At 47.3% G+C, this 21,265-nt stretch overlaps 3 protein-coding genes across 5 annotated transcripts; 2 read left to right on the top strand and 1 right to left on the bottom strand.

Annotated features, from left to right (window-relative positions):
- Nucleotides 1-1,538: 1,538 nt before the first annotated feature.
- pus10 (pseudouridine synthase 10) lies at nucleotides 1,539-9,146 on the bottom strand. Of its 3 annotated transcripts, none has more exons than XM_029527191.1 (18): nucleotides 8,565-9,146; nucleotides 6,891-7,021; nucleotides 6,560-6,811; nucleotides 6,370-6,456; nucleotides 6,189-6,223; nucleotides 4,753-4,867; nucleotides 4,587-4,648; nucleotides 4,450-4,495; nucleotides 4,231-4,295; nucleotides 4,062-4,147; nucleotides 3,871-3,996; nucleotides 3,683-3,739; nucleotides 3,528-3,604; nucleotides 3,258-3,313; nucleotides 3,042-3,159; nucleotides 2,656-2,798; nucleotides 2,146-2,245; nucleotides 1,539-2,062 (listed from the first exon to the last, which is right to left on the bottom strand). In XM_029527191.1, the coding sequence occupies exons 2-18, from the start codon at nucleotides 7,014-7,016 to the stop codon at nucleotides 2,024-2,026; spliced, it is 1,590 nt and encodes a 529-aa protein (XP_029383051.1). In that variant the 5' UTR covers nucleotides 7,017-7,021; nucleotides 8,565-9,146; the 3' UTR covers nucleotides 1,539-2,023. The 3 variants fall into 3 exon arrangements, with proteins under 3 accessions (XP_029383051.1, XP_029383128.1, XP_029383209.1); XM_029527268.1 differs by having other exon boundaries at nucleotides 6,891-7,018; XM_029527349.1 differs by having other exon boundaries at nucleotides 8,725-9,146.
- Nucleotides 8,908-13,245, top strand: cct4 (chaperonin containing TCP1, subunit 4 (delta)). The gene is made up of 13 exons (XM_029527062.1): nucleotides 8,908-9,186; nucleotides 9,820-9,872; nucleotides 9,965-10,054; nucleotides 10,169-10,277; nucleotides 10,430-10,694; nucleotides 10,813-10,945; nucleotides 11,110-11,249; nucleotides 11,338-11,434; nucleotides 11,843-11,953; nucleotides 12,053-12,183; nucleotides 12,557-12,791; nucleotides 12,881-12,994; nucleotides 13,079-13,245. The coding sequence occupies exons 1-13, from the start codon at nucleotides 9,081-9,083 to the stop codon at nucleotides 13,091-13,093; spliced, it is 1,599 nt and encodes a 532-aa protein (XP_029382922.1). The 5' UTR covers nucleotides 8,908-9,080; the 3' UTR covers nucleotides 13,094-13,245.
- Nucleotides 13,246-14,182: 937 nt separating this feature from the next.
- Nucleotides 14,183-20,248, top strand: fam161a (FAM161 centrosomal protein A). The gene is made up of 7 exons (XM_029523069.1): nucleotides 14,183-14,433; nucleotides 15,647-15,915; nucleotides 16,553-17,758; nucleotides 17,996-18,163; nucleotides 18,255-18,354; nucleotides 18,630-18,760; nucleotides 19,059-20,248. The coding sequence occupies exons 1-7, from the start codon at nucleotides 14,278-14,280 to the stop codon at nucleotides 19,360-19,362; spliced, it is 2,334 nt and encodes a 777-aa protein (XP_029378929.1). The 5' UTR covers nucleotides 14,183-14,277; the 3' UTR covers nucleotides 19,363-20,248.
- Nucleotides 20,249-21,265: the final 1,017 nt, after the last annotated feature.

Here is a 21,265-nt window from a genome sequence, read left to right as displayed (position 1 = left end):
CGGGTTGGACTTCAGAAGACCGACTGTTGGGTCACTGTCGTCTCCTCCAAAACTCTTTATTTGTAAATTTCATCTCCCCACGTGATGATCTGAGTGCTGCTACGATCCTGAATCCTGATTATTTATTAACTATTTATTTATTTATTTGTCGCCCTGAGTCGAGTCAAATTTCAATCAAAAGTTTGAGAGCGTTCATGTGAAGCAGGCGTTTGCGGGGTTGCACGTCGATTTGCATTCACACAAAAGTTAGAAAACAGAAACGGGCCGTGACGGTTTGTGAGCCTCCAGTTTGTCATTTGGCTGTCGGCCATCTTGGTTTTTTGAATCGAGGATGAAAAAAAACTGCCAGATGTGAATATCTTTAGCCCGATCCCGTTGGTTCAGGTCTGAGGGGCGTCCGGAGTAAAACCGGATGGTCTGACTCTGATCTGGTTTAAACCCCCTCTTTGGTTTGTTTGTGGGGAAAACTGAAGTTCCTGGTCCTGTCCTGCTCAGAGTTTGGGGACGCACACACAGACACTAACAGAAACGAGGCTTCCAGCTGCAGACGCGTTTCTCCCGTCAGTATTATCACAAATTCATCTCTACACATTATTTTATCCGAACTGAGGGGATCAATAAATCACTAATCATGTCACAGATCACGAGAAAACTGAGCCGTGAGACACTCATGTATGAAGACTGTGAGGAAAAAAGTCGAGTCGCCCCAAAACTTCTTGATGTAAATATGCAATGCCTTTTTTTGTTTTGTTTGTTTGTTTGTTTTTGTCTTTAGTGGCATCTTGACGAGACAAACTTTTTTTTCTGTGGCCGTACTTCAAGCTTGCTGATGAGAATATTGTGACTGAAAAAACAAAAAACAGAAACAAACAACAACTAAAAAAAAAACTGCCTCAGAAAATATCTCAAAAGAAGGAAAAAACGACACGCGTCAGACTGAAGCCTCCCTGTTCCTTTTCTATTATTTTCCTTTTTTCGGGTTGATGGCAACGACTCAACTCGTCTTCGTCCACGGAGGCTGTCTCCATGGAGACAAACCCCGCCTTCCACCTTCCTGTTGGTCGCCATGGTCCCCAAACATGATGGATCCCAAACGTGACAGTGACTGAGAAAACACACAGCGGGACCATGGAGGACTTTCTTTATTTTTGCAGTGCTGGTTTCATCGGGTCGTTCCAATCCCATCATCCTTTGCTCCTTCCTCCTCCCCCTCTTTTGTACCCGAGTTTGTTTTATTTATGTTGGTCATTCTAGACAGTGTTACCGTGTATGTCGTCAAAAAAGGCACCTCTTGAAAGTCGCTGAAGGAGGATGATGAAGATGCTGATGCTGATGATGATGTTGAAGATGATGATGATGATGATGATGATGATGATGGATGCATTAACTGAAGTCTCTATTCTCTTTTTTGTTTGTTTGTTTGTTTGTTTTTCTTTTTGGACCGTTTGCTTGTTTGTTTTCTTACCAAAACATTAGGGCAAGACCCCCGTAGTGGACTTGCGTTGCCGTGGTAGTATTTATTTTGAATTAAATTAAAAAGAAATACATTTCAGGGTTTCTGCTGTTGTGACTCTTTATTTCAGCTTCTATTTTCCTCTAAACAGGAGCATCATTTATCAGACTCTCAGTTTCCATGAAAGTTCCATTTTCTACATTTAGACTGAAGAAGGTAAAAAAAAGTCTGATCCGAAGTATTTTATTTATTTCTTACGTGAAATGATGAATCTAGACTAGTTTGGTGCTGAACTTCAGCCTCTCGTGGATGAATTACAAAAACAAAGGAAAAAAATATTCCCAAAAAAATGTAACTTATTTTTCCTGTTTTCAGTTTAACAGATGAGGAAAAAAAACACAGGAAAATGTTTTAAATCCATAAACCAGATTTTTTGGCCTCTCCGGGCCTCCGTACACGACTGCTCTGATTTCCTCCAAAAATAAATAACGTTAACACGTTAAATCCAGAGCCAGCAGCAGGACCGGCTCTCCTCTTCCTGTTCCGCCTCCTCAGAGGACGAACCCCTCTTCACTCCGGTATGGCAGGAGGCCAGTCCACGTCCACAGACTGAGGACAGACACAGAGACAGACAGTTGGTCCAATGTTTGTCTGAACATGAGGCGTTAAAGGTCTGAGTGGAGGAATCGAACCTCCACGTCCAGCTCCAGGATGTCTGTGTCCGTCTTCAGCAGCTGACAAAGGTTCGGGTTGGTGCGGCCGAAGTCTCCGTGGACGAACTCTTTGATGTAGCTGAGGCTGCTGGTTAAGGAGCGTTTGGTTAGTCTGCCTCTAAACCTGGACCTGGACCGTCTCTAAACCTGGACCGCCCTTAAACCTGAACCTGAACCGCCCTTAAACCTGGACCTGGACCGTCTCTAAACCTGGACCTGAACCGCCCTTAAACCTGGACCGTCTCTAAACCTGGACCTGAACCGCCCTTAAACCTGGACCTGGACCGTCTCTAAACCTGGACCATCCTTAAACACGGGCCGTCTCTAAACCTGGACCTGGACCGTCTCTAAACCTGGACCGCCCTTAAACCTGAACCTGGACTGTCTCTAAACCTGGACCTGGACCATCCTTAAACCTGGACCTGGACCTGGACTGGTGAGTCCACTGGTGTTTGTAACAGACACCCTGGCTCATCTGAAGGAGGATACGTCCCGGCCTGGGTCTTCAGGCCCAGGTAGAAGTGATGTGGATCCAGGAAGCGGGTGTTCATGCTGTGGATGACTCGCTGTCTGACGGCCAGCGCCCGGCGGTGCAGGACCCTCAGAGGGGTCTTCTGATCCAGAGTCAGCTCCTGACGGGACAAACAAACAACAACAGTGACGACGCTGACTGTTGTTTCACTTCGTTCTGTTGAGTTTTGTTGTGGATTTTTTGCTATAACACCTTTTTTGTTAAAAACGTTCTGCTTTCACTTTTATTTTTACGACAGAGAGAGACAGGAAGTCAGATTGAACCTGTGATGCTGCCGTTTTATGAATCCACACTGTGAATCGTACATTTTGTCTGTGTGTTGTGTGTCCTGTGTTGTCGTGACCTTGATGTCGTCGATGAAGGTGATGTCTTCGCTCCTGATGGGTTTCTGGGTCCAGATCAGCGCCGTGTAGGACTTTGTCTTCTCCTCCTCCCCCTCCTTCATTCGACTCATGGCCTCTCTGCAGTTAAAGCACAGTCTTTAATCACATGTGGTAATGATATGACGATGATAAACAGAGGAGGAGCTTCTGGTGGATCAATAAAAAAAGATTATTACCTGGAAACCACCTGCAGGTCTCTCACTCTGATTTTGTCTGACGATTTGTTTATGGTCTAAAAACAAGCAACAAACTAAGAGTGAGAATGTAGAAACCTTAGAAAGGTTGTTGTTCAGGTCCAGGTTGGATTCATCTCACACCTCCAGCGTTTTATTTCAAGGTCCATATTATTTCTGTCTTATTTTGACCATATGGACCTTCAACTCATCGGTTTTAGGAAGCTGAGATTCCACTCTGGACCAAACTGTGGAGATGAAACAACACAACACCTCCTGCAGCTGCTTCATCTCTGCTCTGTTGAATCTGGATTTATGAGGATTCAGGATCTCCATCGCAAACGGACGACCTGCACCAACGAGACCCAGACAAGTCAGGCTTCACTCAACAGAAAAGCCTCAGTGAGTGAAGCTCAAAGCTGGGTTACCGTTTCCAAGAGTCCGGACGTCCACGTCTTCCCGACCAGATGAGGAGAAATTAAAACCTGGAACAAGATGGAGACGTTCAGGACTGAGGACAGCTGATCCAGCTCAGAGGAGGAGCTGGTGGTCCAGTTTTTGGTCTCTGCTCCTCTGACCTCTGACCTCTGACCTTCTGGGGGGAGCGTTGACTCACCGTTGGCTCTGAAGGCCGACAGGATGGGCGCTGCGATCAGCTCCTCCACCGAGGACTCCATCCTCCTCTCTCCATCGATGACCCAGGGAGTCTGAGGCAAACTGCGACAGAACTTGTTGTATCGGCCTGAAAATCAGGAGGAAGAATTTGAATCTGACCTGAAACAGCAGCATGACTCCTGTCTGCCATACCTGCTACGAACACAGACGTGTGGAGACACTGGATGTCCTGGAGGCTGCATGAGGAGGACGGCTGCACCGGAGGACAAGGATAGAGTCTGCAGGGGAAAAAAACAACAACTCAAACTTCACTCCTCAGAAAACCAGGATGGACACAATCTGATTTGGTGGTGACGCTCACTTCAGAAATCTGCCGTCAGATGTTTTCTCCAGAGCTTTGATCACGGCCATCCGCGTGAACACCGACTGCTCAAAGACACAAAACGTCACAGAGAGTCTGAGGAACATGAACTCATGTTCATGCTTTTTTACACCAACATGTCTGAGCGGCGTATGTTGTCCTTTCTGTTTAATGAAAGTTAATCAGAATTTAAATGTAAAAAAAGGGAGGAAAGGTCACCTGTTTGTTCTTGGTAGGTTTGAAACAGTCGGGACACACTGATGCACTGTGGGAAGGACAGAGCAGGAGGCGGAGAGTCGTTTAGAGTCACGTGACACTCAAACATGATGTGCAGCAACTGATGGCGTCGTACTCACAGGAAGTGACAGTCTGAGTCTGTTGCCTCATGAGTGAACTCCACGCCGACCTCGAACGCACTCTGAGAAAAATAAGACTACGTCAGCTGAACAGCTGCCATCTGACACAGAAAACTGGGAGTTTGAAAATGATCCGGTCATCTGTGATCCTTGAATGAACTCTTGCCTTGGTAACCACGGAAACGCCCCCCAGCTCCTTGGCGACCAGGCCCTGCATGATCCACTTGAAGGCCTCCTTCACCTGGATGACGTCATCCTTATCGAGCGTCAGGCCTTTTTGTCTGAGTGGTGACAGAGTTCAAGTTAAACCTTCAATCCTGCCTGACTGACTGTTTCTGACCGACTGTCTCTGACCGACTGACTCTGACTGAATATTTCTGACCGTCTGTTTCTGACCGGCTGTCTCTGACCGACTGTTTCTGACTGATTGTTTCTGACCGGCTGTCTCTGACCGGCTGTCTCTGACTGTTTCTGACCGTTTCTGACCGACTGTCTCTGACCGACTGTTTCTGACTGACTGTCTCTGACTGACTGTTTCTGACTGAATATTTCTGACCGACTGTTTCTGACCGACTGTTTCTGACTGATTGTCTCTGACCGACTGTCTCTGACCGACTGTCTCTGACCGGCTGTCTCTGACCGACTGTCTCTGACCGGCTGTCTCTGACCGGCTGTCTCTGACCGACTGTTTCTGACCGACTGTCTCTGACCGACTGTCTCTGACCGGCTGTCTCTGACCGGCTGTCTCTGACCGGCTGTTTCTGACCGACTGTCTCTGACCGACTGTTTCTGACCGACTGTCTCTGACCGACTGTTTCTGACCGACTGTCTCTGACTGACTGTCTCTGACTGACTGTCTCTGACCGGCTGTCTCTGACCGGCTGTCTCTGACCGGCTGTCTCTGACCGACTGTCTCTGACCGACTGTTTCTGACCGGCTGTCTCTGACCGACTGTCTCTGACCGACTGTCTCTGACTGAATATTTCTGACTGATTGTTTCTGACCGACTGTCTCTGACCGACTGTCTCTGACCGACTGTTTCTGACTGACTGTTTCTGACCGGCTGTCTCTGACCGGCTGTTTCTGACCGGCTGTCTCTGACCGACTGTCTCTGACTGAATGTTTCTGACCGACTGTCTCTGACCGACTGTCTCTGACCGACTGTCTCTGACCGGCTGTCTCTGACTGAATATTTCTGACCGACTGTTTCTGACCGACTGTTTCTGACCGACTGTTTCTGACCGGCTGTTTCTGACCGGCTGTCTCTGACCGGCTGTCTCTGACCGGCTGTTTCTGACCGGCTGTCTCTGACTGATTGTCTCTGACTGATTGTTTCTGACCGACTGTCTCTGACCGGCTGTCTCTGACTGAATATTTCTGACTGATTGTTTCTGACCGGCTGTCTCTGACTGATTGTCTCTGACTGACTGTTTCTGACTGATTGTCTCTGACTGACTGTCTCTGACTGAATGTTTCTGACTGGCTGACTCTGACCGGCTGTACATGAAACATGAAACACAAACATCTGTAAGTGGTCATTTGTACGGGACAGAATATACACGACTGTCTGTACACGATAAAATGTCAAACACATTTATTTACCCGATTTCCTCCTTCACATGAAGCCAGCAGGAATTCTGCAGGTCACACAAAGGAAAAGACTGAATCAGTCCAAACATTCATATTTGATTCATTCCTGAAGTCAAAATAGATTTCTGACATGGACACAATTATCTGGGAAATGTGGACCGACTCACACGGACACACACGGACACACACTGACCTCGCGGACACACAGCTGAGCCGGCAGAGAGACGGACAACACCAGCGTGTCAAACTGGTAGTTTTGTGCCTTCACTGTCTCTGCTATCTGTAAAAATAAAAATAAAATTCATCTCAGTGATGAATGAAGCCCAGACACACACAGACACACAGACACACACACACACAGACACACACACACACACACACACCTTTGCAGCCTGAGCTGGACCGCAGAATTCCTGCAGGATTCCCAGACAGACCACACAGACGTTTGACTCTTCATCCTTCAGTTCAGCAGCAGCTTCATCTTCGCTCTCCAGTTTAGTTCTTTTGCTCGGGGGCTCTTCAGGAGCTTCTGACCCAGGTGCATTGTGGGACTTGTTGTTCTCTTCCGTGGGCTCTGTTGAATCCTGACTGTTTTCTGTGTTGCTGACGAAAGTTCGCAGTTCCTTCAGTGTCTCCTGTGAGCGGCGACAGAACGACAGTTTAAGAGGCAGAGCGTTTTAAAGCAGGAATGAACGAACGCAGCACGGCTCCTGCCTGTGGCGGTCGTCTGTAGGCCGACTGGACCCGAACGCAGCAGAATCTGAGGATGCAGCGCGAGCAGCAGCCGGCAGAGAGCAGCTTCTGGACGATGGGCTGGTCCTTCTGCGTCAGGGGCAACATGGCTGCTGGGGGGGGGCAGACAACGGGGGGGGAACAGACACACAACAGGAGGGGGGAGAGACAGACAACGGGGGGGGAAAACAGACACACAACAGGAGGGGGGAGAGACAGACAACGGGGGGGGAACAGACACACAACAGGAGGGGAAACAGACACACAACGGGGGGGAAACAGACACACAACAGGAGGGGAAACAGACACACAACAGGAGGGGAAACAGACACACAACAGGAGGGGGGAGACAGACAACGGGGGGGGAACAGACACACAACAGGAGGGGGGAGACAGACAACGGGGGGGAAACAGACACACAACAGGAGGGGGGAGAGACAGACAACGGGGGGGAAACAGACACACAACAGGAGGGGGGAGACAGACAACGGGGGGGAAAACAGACACACAACAGGAGGGGGGAGACAGACAACGGGGGGGGAAAACAGACACACAACAGGAGGGGAAACAGACACACAATGGGGGGGGGGAGACAGACAACGGGGGGGGGGAAACAGACACACAACAGGAGGGGGGAGAGACAGACAACGGGGGGGAAAACAGACACACAACAGGAGGGGGGAGAGACAGACAACGGGGGGGAAACAGACACACAACAGGAGGGGGGAGACAGACAACGGGGGGGAAAACAGACACACAACAGGAGGGGAAACAGACACACAATGGGGGGGGAGAGACAGACAACGGGGGGGGGGGAAACAGACACACAACAGGAGGGGAAACAGACACACAATGGGGGGAGAGAGACAGACAACGGGGGGGGGGGAACAGACACACAACAGGAGGGGGGAGAGACAGACAACGGGGGGGAAAACAGACACACAACAGGAGGGGGGAGACAGACAACGGGGGGGAAAACAGACACACAACAGGAGGGGAAACAGACACACAACAGGAGGGGGGAGACAGACAACGGGGGGGGGAAACAGACACACAACAGGAGGGGGGAGAGACAGACAACGGGGGGGAAACAGACACACAACAGGAGGGGGGAGAGACAGACAACGGGGGGGAAACAGACACACAACAGGAGGGGGGAGAGACAGACAACGGGGGGGAAACAGACACACAACAGGAGGGGAAACAGACACACAACAGGAGGGGAAAGACACACAACAGGAGGGGAAACAGACACACAACGGGGGGAGAGACACACAACAATAACAATATGAGCTCATATTTGTTGTTCTTAATATTATAATTTACATTACATTTGTCATTTACTTTGAGGGTTGAAATGCTGAAGGTCTAAATTGAGGATCCGTGTATTCTGCGGATTTCTACAGCAAATCAGAGAAATCTAGAAAAGTCAGGAATAGTTCAGATCTACTGCCGACGCATACATGGAGTATTTTAAAAATGTGCTGTTGATGCTTTGACCCGATAAATAAATAAATCTATCCACAGATATCGATCGATATTTACTGCATCACTGCTCGAGCATGACTCTGATGGATGCTAGGCTAACTCGGCTAAGACCGAGCTTTACAGACTCAGTGAGGAAGCGAACAGTTCAGCCGGAATAAACAGACATACCTGAAACAAACCGGCCGTGAAGATGAAACTTTATTTCACAGAAATATGAAGTAAAGGAAGCAGACAGAGTTCAGTTAGCTGTTAGCTGTTAGCATCTTCATCCACAAGCCTTCTCAGCCCCCAAAGACAAAGCTAATCAACCGAAGTCATCTCGACTCACCGCAGATGTTAAATGTAATTATTAAAAACGCTTTAATGACCTTTTCCTCTTAATTTTTAAATTAAAAGTCAAAATTTTGTCAAAATTAACCGCTCTGAATCAATAAAAACACTAAAATTCCGTCCTGTCACATCGGTGATCGACGCTTCCCGTCTGCCGACGTCATCTCTAGGCGCAGGGCGGTTGACAGCCGGGTCCTTCTCTCCGTCGCAGCCCGTGGATCTGGAAGGTTCCGACAGGGACCGGCAGCAGAATCTGAGCCCATCCGAAGCCGAACCTCCGTCTCACGGCGCCGGGACTCGTCCGTCCGGCTCTGAATACTGTGCCAAATCTTCCGGTTGGATTATTTAGTCACGATGCCCGAACCGATGGCGGCACCGAAAGCCTCAAACAAAGGAGGGGCGTATGTGGACCGCGACAAACCGGCCCAGATCCGGTTCAGCAACATCTCTGCCGCTAAAGGTGAGCTAAAGCTAACAAACAAGATTTCAGACTTCCATCATCCGATCCCCCAAATTCACACTGGTCCGGGTCCGGGTCAGTCTGGATCTGGATTTGGACCGCGCCGGTACAAAAGCTCATTACGTGAAATCCCAATTTAACCCTCACGCTTAATATTTAACATTCATAAAGGCGGCAGCAGAAAGAGTTCCTCCTCCTGCAGGTCTTTTCGGTTCGGTTCGGTTCAAATTCTCTCACTTTGCAGAAGTTTGCATCAGAATCGGGTTTTAGTTCCCTCAGAACCGCAGCAGGAGCTGACAGGAAGCATGACAGGAGTTCGGTTTGAGGTCTGTGCGGCCTGATGCTCATGACTCAGCTGCTCCAACCGGCTGATGTTGATGAGAAGATTAGAAAGTAGAAGCTTTAATGGATGATGTGGAAATTGATGCAGATGATGATTTCTCACACAAAATTAAAATAAAAGGGAAAAAAAAATCAAATTTGTCTTCGTGTCAGTAATTTCTGAGGGTCACAGATCTGCAGTACACAATTAACAGAAGTGATCTAGTGAGGCTGCCAGGCTTTTAGCTAAAGCACAAATTATATTGGACATGCATTCATAAATGTGATTGTTGTCTCCTCTTTGTCTCTCAGCTGTCGCAGATGCCATCAGAACAAGCCTGGGACCCAAAGGCATGGACAAGATGGTCAGGAAACAGGTTTTGGCTTGAAGTGAATTGGACCCAGGTCCTGTGTCAGACACGTGTCTCTAAGCAGAAGCTGCTTTTCTGTTTCTCAGATTCAGGATGAGAAAGGTGATGTGACCATCACCAATGACGGCGCCACCATCCTGAAGCAGATGCAGGTGCTCCACCCTGCTGCCAAGATGGTACGTTACAGTTGGCGCTAACAAGGCTGACACGTTTTACTCAACATTTTCCTTTTGTTGATTTTAACATGAACCCTTTCCGGCCTTTGGTTGAAATGTATTTGTGTGTTTCAGCTGGTGGAGTTATCCAAAGCTCAGGACATCGAGGCAGGAGATGGCACCACCTCTGTGGTGGTGATTGCTGGAGCGCTGCTGGACGCCTGCTCCAAACTGCTGCAGAAAGGTGAGACCTTCAGAGGACGGAAGATAAATAAAAACTTTTTACTTTGTGTGTAATTCATTAGTGCAGCACATTGGTGTGTCACCTTGTCATCAGTGAACATGAATAATGTTAAACATTGATGCGTTACGATCAGCTGCTGTCTCTCTGGTCAGGTATCCACCCCACCATCATCTCTGAGTCCTTCCAGAAGGCCGTGGATAAAGGCGTGGAGGTGCTGACTGGCATGAGCCGGCCGGTGCAGCTGAGCGACCGGGAGACGCTGCTGAACAGCGCCACCACGTCACTCTGCTCCAAGGTGGTGTCGCAGTACTCCAGCCTGCTGGCGCCCATGAGTGTGGACGCCGTCATGAGAGTCATCGACCCGGCCACCGCCACCAGTGTCGACCTGCAGGACATCAAAATCATCAAGAAGCTTGGGTGAGTTCAGTTCAACGTGCTCAAACTTTTTTTCTTCTTCCCCCCATGTTAGTTTTAAGTTGGACTGAACTGGGAAGCAGTGAAGTGATGTGATAAAGTGGCTGCATTTGATTTCCAGTGGGACCATTGATGACTGCGAGCTGGTGGACGGCCTGGTGTTGACCCAGAGGGTGGCCAACACCGGCGTGACCCGTGTTGAAAAGGCCAAAATTGGCCTCATCCAGTTCTGCCTGTCCCCCCCAAAAACCGATGTGAGTCTCAGGAGGAAACAACAAACTCTTCATACTTTGTTTGATTTCTTTCTGCAGCTTTTTCCGTCAGAAGATAAATATGATGAATTTATTTTTGAGTTCCAAAAGAACAAATTTAACTCTAAATTCGTTTAAACTTAAAGTCAGCTGATTGTGTTTTGTAGATGGACAACCAGATTGTGGTCTCAGACTACGCCCAGATGGACCGCGTCCTTCGGGAGGAACGTGCTTACATCTTAAACCTGGTGAAACAGATCAAGAAGGCTGGCTGCAACGTGCTGCTCATCCAGAAGTCCATCCTCAGGTGCACACGCCCACACGAACAGGTGCTGGTTTCTGTGTCCGTCTTAAGTATGTGTATTTGGTACTAACCACAAACTGTCTCATGACAGAGACGCTCTGAGTGACCTCGCCCTGCATTTCCTCAACAAGATGAAGATCATGGTGGTTAAAGAGATCGAGAGAGAAGAAATCGAGTTCATCTGCAAGGTCAGCCTCCTCAAAGTGTTTACAGCAGCTCAGTTTGTATCCCACATTCAGCCTGGACACAGACAACAGTCAAAATGAATTCAGCTGATGGATGTGGTGTCGGCTGTAAGAAACAGGCGCGATGTTGAGTCTCCGCTGTGTGTCAGCTCTGATCTGTGGACATGCTGACTAAATGCAAAGCAAGATCCTCCTCTTAGATTCATCACTCTGCCCCTCCTAAGCACCACGATGTGCAGAGCCTTCATTTTCTCCTTTCACCCTGCAACTCACATCCACAAAATAACAAAAATATCTCCCTTTAACTCCTATCCTAGTGAGTGCCTGTTATTTTTTGCTTAATAAAATTTGTTTCTGTTGTTGAAAATGCTCTATGGCGGTAAAATAAAACCAAGTCTCCTCCCCCCTCAGACCCTCGGCACCAAGCCCATCGCCCATATCGATCACTTCACTGCAGAGATGCTCGGCACAGCAGAGCTGGCAGAGGAGGTCAGCCTGGATGGCTCCGGGAAACTGGTCAAGGTAGGTCAGGCCGGTTCCGAGTCCGTGGGTGTAGATCCTGGATTGTTCAGAGATGATGTTACAGCAGGGACCAAAACTTTCTGCTGGTTCTTCCTGCAGATCACAGGCTGCAGCAGCCCTGGGAAGACGGTCAGCATGGTCGTCCGCGGCTCCAATAAGCTGGTGATCGAGGAGGCAGAGCGCTCCATCCACGACGCTCTGTGCGTCATCCGCTGCCTGGTCAAGAAGAGGTTGGTCAATTCTGCTGTAGAGTTGGTCTCATACAGACCGATTCCCTCTGACAAAGGCGCTCCTGCGTCAGTTCATCACGTAGGAGCGTAACAAACAGAGGAACAGGAAGCCTGAGAGCTCGCCATTTATCACTCCTGGTTGTCCCAGCAACTCGGCTGGCGAGCGTTCACACATTAGACTGTCAGGATCCTTCAATACATGATACAAAAGGATAACTCAGGTTTATTGGAGTTTTGCTTCTCAGGAAGTCAGTTTGATGATACAAGAAACTGACGAATTTTTAGTTTGAATTGTATACTTTGTTCCAGCTTGTTCACCCAATGGAATGTTGAAGCATCTTTTCATGAGCATCTTCCTCCTCTTCCTCCTCAGGGCCCTCATTGCTGGCGGTGGTGCTCCAGAAATCGAGCTTGCCGTGCGTCTGGCCGAGTACTCACGCACCCTGGCCGGCATGGAGGCATACTGTGTGCGGGCATTTGGCGACGCCTTGGAGGTGATCCCCTCCACGCTGGCTGAGAACGCTGGCCTGAACCCCATCGCCACTGTGACAGAGCTCCGCAACAGGCACGCCCAGGGCGACAAGATGGCTGGCATCAACGTCCGCAAGGTTGGTTTGCTCCTCTGTGGTCACTGACCAGACCTTTCTGTGACCACGCTGAACATTTCTGACCCGCTGACTGTTTGTGTGTGTGACAGGGCGGCATCTCCAACATCCTGGATGAGCTGGTGGTGCAGCCTCTCCTGGTTTCCATCAGTGCACTGACGCTGGCAACAGAGACGGTCCGCAGCATCCTCAAGATTGATGACGTGGTAAGAGTCCGCCGCCCGATTCAAGTTAAACAAGATCGGTGAGAGCGTCGTCTGACTCTGAGTATCTGTCTGCTCTTGTTGCAGGTGAACACTCGATAAGAGACCTCAGTCAGCCCAGTCGGCTCTCTCGTGAAGCCTGTTCGTGCTCTGGGGGATCAGGGGACTCTGTCTGTTCAGATTTCCACTCTAGTTGTTATGTTGCATAATTTAATAAAAAAAACAGGGCTTGTTTTTGTTTTCTTGACACTCTAGCTGTTGCCTGTGTGATTCTCTTCCTTGACGGTATTGTATTTAAAAGGTGAATTTTTATATGTGGATGGAGGAGTCTCGGTCAGGTTTTCTGTCCATCCCCATCTTGTGGGAGTTGCACTTTTATTTTACTGACTTTTTATTATTATATTTTATTTTCCAAAATATCCAAGGAACAAAAACACTTTCACCAGAATGGGAAAGATGGCACCATATTTCCTGGAATTTGACAGGTTGGTGGAGGCAAACAACCACAAGGACATATTCCTAGTTAGTCTTGATTTTTGTCAACATGTTGACTCTAGGAAAATTTCAACTCATCACTTATTTGAGAGATGAATTCTGAAAAGTAGTTTTAATATTAAATATTCAATAACTCCAGTGCTTTTTATGCTTTGTCAATGAATTACTCTTCCAACAAGTTTGTATAGTCATGCTATTGCAGATTCTGCAAGTTATAGAATTTTTTTTTTATTTTTTTTTACACTGAGCTCTTAAAATTTTATTAACACAGAACATCATTAAGAATCCATAGATAAGCAATAGAGAACAAGACACCACAAAATAAACCGCCATCTTAGGTTAACAGCAGTATTTAATCCATTTTAATTCACTTCAGTCAAATTTTTATCCAGTTGGGTTTTTGAGACTAAATCCTGTTTTACGCATGCGTGAAGTTTATCTGTAGTTTAAATCCTCCGCGGATTTGACGCTTCCGGTATAGTTGAAAATCAAAATTAACGGAATACGACGTTATCTGTGGATTAAATATGATTTTTTTTTCTTTACAGGTAGAAAACACTTCTATCTAACTAAATCAAAATAAACGTAGAATGTTTCTGGTTCTTCGTTAAAATTACGATACTTTTAATTTGTAAGGAACACACTTCCTGTGCGGGCCGTTGCTAAGGAATCCAAACTTCCTGGTTACCGTTTACAGCTCGCCGGCAGCCGGCTGCTGTCTCATTTCACTTTTTAACTGATTTCCCAGAAACTTCACTCATTCTGAGAACCGGAGCCGATTCTCCGGCGGCATGGCCGACCCGCACCGGACCAACGCCCTGGTCACCTCCTGCCTGAAGACGCCGGTGGACCCGAACACCAAGGCCCCGCTGGCTTCGTACGAGCGGCGGAGAGTCCTTCCGTGCTCGGCTGCGGCTCCTCCGGACAACCGGGACTCCGAAAAGGAGGTGAAGTCACAAAAAGCAGCTAATTTATCATTAAAAGATAAAAAATACATTTATACAGATATAACTGGTTACAGTTTTGGGGTTAATCTTTCTTAATGGTGTCCCAATAACTTTAATTTGACCTTTTGCTTTGTGCTTCATTTTATTTTTACATTCTATCTATTTAATAACTCTTAGTAATATTTTTATTTCTATACCTGAGAAATTGTATTGAGCCAAGTTTCCCCCTATCTGATTCTGATTCTGAACTAATCTAAGCCTCTCTTAACGTAAATCACAAAATGTGATATATATATATATAGATCCTGTTTCGTGGTGTTTTCTCTGCCCCAGAAAGGCCAAAATGCCAGAAGAAACAGATGAAATGCCAAATGCAATGCTTTCACTGTCTGAGTGGAACTGTCAAATAAAAACTTTCATTTCTAATACTCTCACATCTTTAGCGCAGCAGAAATAGATGATCTTTTTAGATTACAAAGATCCAGTTTGAGTAGAAAACCTGAAGTTTGAGGTGGTTTAATACTTCACTGTCTACCCTAAATTAGATCCTGCTTTTGGATTTAACAGACAGTAAATCCTTGACTTGTAGTATCTCGGTTTTATCCGTGTTTAGCTTGCTGGGTGAAACAGATTTGGGGCCTGATCTTACCCAGTCAACAGACTGCTGACAGTTTCAGGTCAGTCTGTGTGGAAGAAGGGATTTGACCTGTAGAATTTGTTCACCTGACTATTTTTGGACTTCCGTCTTGTCCAGATTATCAGACGTCATATTCACTTTATAATCCTAAACACTTGGTTATCCTCAGGACAACAACACTGCTGCCACTCTCTGCAGCCTTCTTGACTGTCTTCTCATGACAATATGATAATCTGTGATGCCTTACACCTGACGGAGGGTTTGTGTTAGGTGAGAATAGAGTGCATGCTAAGATGCCCTTTGTGCTCCACCATATGTCTGCTCCATGTTGCTGGTGCAGCAGGATAATAGGCTTAGACCTGCAGGAGCCTGAGTGGCCGTAAGCAGGGCCGCTCCACCCCAGGAGGCCTGGTGGATAAATAAATAATAAAACTCCCAAAACTGACATAAAATGTTGTTCTCCAATCACTTAAATACAAATGTAGCTGCTAAATTAGGTTGTTGTGTTGTATAACCTTACCTGATCATATTCTGTTGTGACTACTGTTTCCACTGGGGCTTCCATGACCTTTTCAGCCGGAGTACGAGGACTCAGGCTCTGGTTTCTGTGATGAGGAATACCTGGGGAAGAGCGGCCCCCTCCGGATGAAGGACTTCAGGGCAGCAGGAGATCACCTCGACCTGAGCAACATTTTTTTCTCCAACGAGGAGTACTACAGCAAACTGGAGGAGCTGAAGAAGGCCCACCTCCGCACCATGGCTGAGCTGGAGAGCATGTACCAGAGGAAGCTGGAGCTCAAGTTCATGGAGCCCTTAGACATGGCGATGCTGGAGATAGGGCACAGGTTGGTGGCTTTGGTCACGACAATGTAAAATTTATTGTGTTGGCTTAGCTGTCTAAGCCTTTGAAGCTTTGGTCGTACTCCTTTTGGCCTGAGGTGGGTGCTATATCAACATTTCATGGCACAACAGCTTAATGGGGCTGCTTCAGCCAAATCACAAAAAAGGCTTTTCTTGTGTTTCAGCAATGTGGGTGGTTTGATATGATATAACAGAGGTAACAGAGGAATGCTCTTTAAATGACTGAAACGTTTAAAAGCTCACCTTTGATGAATGTTGTTAGAGATCAAGTCCCCAGTCTGGATAACACACACATTGAGATGTGAACAGCTTTCACCCCAAATTTCTGAAAGAGGAAGTTTCAGTAAAGAAGTTGGGTGTTAACAGTTTTTTAGGGCGCTTTGTGAATTATCCAGAGTAATTGGGATTTTTTCTGGGAAAAATTTCTTCTAAGTTTTCAGTTCTTTGTAAGCACAAATATTGAAATCTTTCTGATTGCATCACAAGCTGAAATGATTATAAACTGAATGTGTTCTCGAACTCACACACATTTGTTTGAGATAGTCCCCACAACTTTTAATGTTGAGTAAACTTATGAGCCATAGATGCTTTAACAAATGATGTTTTTCTGTTCATCATCAGACTACCATGGTCAAACACCAGCCCAGCAGCTTCTCGCCATTTGAGGAAGTCCCAGTCTGCCGTCGAGCTCAGAAGGAGCTCAGGACAGTCAGACGTATCATGTGAGGATGAAGCCGGCAGTAATGATGTGGAGAAAGGCCTGCTCTTCTCTCCCAAAGAGCACATCAAGAACATGTGGAGGGACTTCAAGCTGTCACCAAACAACCGTCTCCGGTCGTCCTCCTCACTGCGCAGCCTGCCAGGAGGTCAGAGGAGACCAGGGAAGGGAAAGGGCAAGAAGAGGCAGGGGCTTAAAGATGAAGAGCAAAGCTGGAAACACAGAGTGACCGTCCCGAAGCCTTTCCAGATGACCCTGCGTGAGGCAGAGAGACGAAAGCTTGGTGTCAAGACCCGTTCAGAGATCGAACTGGAGAATGCACAGCTACGACGGCAGCTGGAGGAACTGACAGAGTGCCAGAGGAAGTTCCGTGCCAGCCCTGTACCTGCACACGTCCACCTCCCGCTTTATGGAGAGCTGCAGGAGCAGCACGACGAACGCCGACGAAACATCCGAGATCGAGAAGAGCAGCATCTCCGGACCGTTCAGAAACCTTTCAGCTTCCTGGAGAGGGAGCGACTGAAGAAGGAGCAGAAGCAGCTGCGTCAACCTCAGCCATCCCACCAGGAGAAGGTTAAACCATTTAAGGCCAAGCCTGTGCCTAAGGCAGTGTACGCAGCAGCATCAGGGGAGCAGATGAAGGAGGAGCAGCTTTATCGTTCCATCAAGATACAGGTGAGAGCTCAGGAGCTGCTCCACAGTGCTTCAATGCCTCCCAGCATGCTGGCCCGACGACTCAGCAACCGCAAGAAGACCAAAGACGACGCAGTGAGCTTCACTCACAGACCCCAGATTAACAAAGAGGTTCCCGACTTCAACGCCAGTTACCAGCGCTTCCAAAAACAGCTGGAGAAACGGAAGGAGGTGAAACCGACGACTGCATGTGAACCCTTTGATCTGAGGACGTCGCAGATCTCCTCGCACCATGAACGCATTCTTGCTGACATTGAAAAGGAGCAGAGCAGCCCTCGGATGCTGCGCTGGCCGTACATCAACTCGGGTCCCATTTGCACGCCAAACTCAAGCCTCTGTTCGTCCCTCTCTGGCAGCCTGGAGATCCTGCCTGCCAAAGTCACAGACGCTACCAAAAAACGCCAAGAGGCCGTGAGGTACCGTCTCAGGACTCCCAGGGCTTCCATCATTATAGTTGAGGCGTTCAAATGTCCTGTGTAGCCATAGTGACGTCACCTGTTTCCTACTCTATGTTAAAACCTCAAAACTCCTTTTCCCACCACCCAATAGATGAGTATTGCACCCATATCTTCAACCATCTGCCCCTGCCCTCCCAGCGTCCCCGTCCTGTCCAAACCTTCCTCCATCTGTGACCAGATTGTCTCCTTGAGTAGAAAGGTGCTGGAGCAGAGGAAGAAGGCCGAGGAGGAGGAGGAGCGGTGGAAGGAGAGGCAGAAACAGAGGGAGAAAAAGCTGCAGAGGGTGGTGCTGAAGCGAGCCCAGGCCAACGACCCCCACCTGGCGCTCTCTCAGACCCACCAGACAAAACTCAAGGAGTTCAGGTCCATTCATCCTCTTTTTCCTTACTCGTGTGATTTTTCTTGTGGCTGACAGTTGTGTGTTTTAAATTAAGTCTGGTCTCAACCTCTACAGGAAACAGGACCTCCAGCGCAGGAAGGAGTACCAGCAGGAGATGAAGGAGATGCAGCAGAGACTGAAGGGAAGGCCGCTGCTGCTGGAGCAAGTTGCACAGGTTAAAATTTAGTTAAGACAGATAATGAAGACACCACTTTTCTTTCTGGGGCTGTAGTAACAACAGGTCAGTCAGAAGAGAAGAAAAAATGAAAAAATGTTTTGTACCGACAGTTGGCTCAGAGTCCAGATTCAGGGAAATATGGGATTAAACTCTGAAAGTGAGCCAGGTTGAAGGAAAGTTGACACAAAAAAGCCCGATAATTCCTGAGATCCATGACCCTAACCCACAAGAATTATTTACACTGACTTTCTGAACATGTGCTTGACTATCAGAGGAACGCCAAACAGTCAGCAGAGAAACGCTACACAGACGCCCTGCATGGATGTGATCTGTCCGAAGAGTTCATCAGCAGCAAGGCAGCCAAATCAGGACCTGCGTCCCACTGCAGTGACAGCAAACAGAGGTATACCTGCAGCATCTGAGATTCACATTCACTGACCCAGCAGAGCTCACTAAAACTAAGATCCGGATCAATCAGGGTACAGTACAGTAAAACCTCATGTGAGCTCTGAGCTAAGAAGGGGATCAGGGAGGGTCGGTGTTCCTAATTGTTTCTGCGCAAAAGTTGAAGGACTTTGAGCAAAGACAGTTCTAGATGTGAAGTCAGAGCGGGTTAGGGCTTGATTGGGCTCTGAAAGGCAGTAAGATGAGCTGATAGTGAAATATTGGTTCTCTGCTGATTTTATTTGCTTGTTTATTAGTGATGAGGACGACCCAGACATGGGATATCTACCAGTCCACTACAGGAAGGTCTTCCTCAATGATGACGAAGACGTGGATGAATCGGACGAGAGGGAACAAGGCAAAGAGGACGAACAGAGCAACGCGGCTTCGTTGAGCCAGAGTGATGGCGAAGACCAGTGCAGTCGACACTCAGATGATGATGACCGCGGTGATGGTGATCGCTACTCCGACGGATGTTACCACTACTCAGACGATCATGAGAATTATTCAGAGGGCAGCGAGCACGATACTGACACCAGACAACAAGAGGCGGGAGACTGATGTCATCACACATCACCATCACGTTAAAAAAACTCTGTAAACAATGAAGACGCATATATTGAACATTAGTTGTTGATGTTGGCTGTGTCCGAAGCCCTCCACTTCTTCACCAACTATCTTTTATTAGTTTACAGCCAGCAGTTAATTGTGACGTTGGACGCAGTGCCGTAGTTAAGCCTCATCTACTATTTGTCTTGCAGAAAACAAAATAATGCACAAGTTAAGGGACACAGCTGTTTTTTCATAGGCGATAATTTGATTTGTCATGGTAGATGTTTCTGATTGTGATTGACTCCAAAAGCCATGAAAGTTCACCCAAATCAAAAACGGATTCAGAACAGTTAAACTCTAACTTTAACCTACGATTTAACCTACTATCAAGCTGTTGCTATGCTAAAATTGAGCAGGCTTCCCCATCTCTCTGAACATTAAATCTGAAGCACTAACCAGAAATGCTGCCTAGGTTGTAAATACTGGAGTGTTTTAATTTCCAGTTCCTACATTTTTTCTCTCCACCTTTCACTCTTAGTGTACATCGACATCACATATAAATCTGCTGTATTATGGTGCTGTGGCCCTGGCTGAGGACTAGACTGGAGAGTTGTGGAAGGACTGAAGAATCTTCACAGCCAAATGCAATTTTATAAATTATAACTGTGATGTTTGTGCAGCAAAATGTATATTTTATGTATGTATATTTTTTAATGACACTGGCATTAACTTTAGGCTCCCACAGGGTGAATTTTCAACGAGTCACTCTGATGGTGTTTCAAAATAAACTGCCTAAAAAATTAGCTGAGTTCTTTGTATGACATCAGAAATAAAAATATCCGTTGCTGTATTTTACAAAGTCCATGTAAATTTGTTTATGTCAACCCAAACCATCTACAATAAACCTAAAAATATATATGTATATATAAAATAAAACACCAACTCCTTTCATGTTTCTTGTGATCTTATGTTGTTTGTTGTGTACTCCTCCTCCACACAGTTGGTCAAAAAGGCCCAACGGTGGCTGTGTTTTCTGAGGAGGCTGAGGAAGTTTGGCATGTTGCTGCATCAGCGTGTGGTACGGCAGCACTACTGCCATGGCCCGCAGACGCCTGCAGAGAGCCGCAAGGACTCCACTGCCCTCTCTACCTACCACCACAGAGTCCATCCTCAAGGACCCCACTTACCCCCGGCATGGACTTCTGCCCTCAGGCTGGAAGTACAGAAGTGTGAAATGTAGGACTACCAGACAAAAGAGCTCTTTCTCTCCCGCTGCCATCAGACTCCTAAACAGGAGTTCATAACCATCAGCTACCTCCTGTAACAGTCAGCAGCTGTTTATTCTGCATTCTGCACGTCATTATCTTGACTGTTTCGTTTTGCACACAGAGCTGATAGCTTATATGTCAGCTTGTTCTACTGTATCTATTTCTATTGCTGTTTTGAGATTGTCCTATCTCTATTCTATTTATTTTCTATATGTGTTTGACATTCCCTGTGGGCAGCAAAGAATTTCATTGGGGATAAAGTAAGTGTGGGGGTGGTAAAGAACACATTTAAAGAAAATAAAAAACGTTTAAACCTAACTTTATGAAAAGTTTATAACACATGCGTTGCAGTGGAAACCAGGACATCATTGATGTCAAACATGAAACATTCAAAGAGAGGGACTCTCTGAACAAACTGTGTGTGTCAGGTGAGTCCGGAGGTATTAGAGGAATCAGGCACAAATGAATGTCCAATTCAGCGGACAGGGATGAGGCTCAGGAGGACATATGACAGTAAACACTGAACTTTGACCTTTGAAAGAGTGCCCTGAGCTGTCTCAGGCCCAATTGGAGCCAAAACAGTGGGAGGGAGTTTGAGTGTGACTGACAGCCGACCAGCCTATGGAGAGTGTCGACGTCAGCGC

Source organism: Echeneis naucrates, chromosome 1, assembly GCF_900963305.1.
Source record: "Echeneis naucrates chromosome 1, fEcheNa1.1, whole genome shotgun sequence".
NCBI lineage: Eukaryota > Metazoa > Chordata > Actinopteri > Carangiformes > Echeneidae > Echeneis > Echeneis naucrates.
The sequence above is the reverse complement of the archived record's forward strand: the minus strand, read 5'-3'. Positions and strand labels throughout refer to the sequence as shown.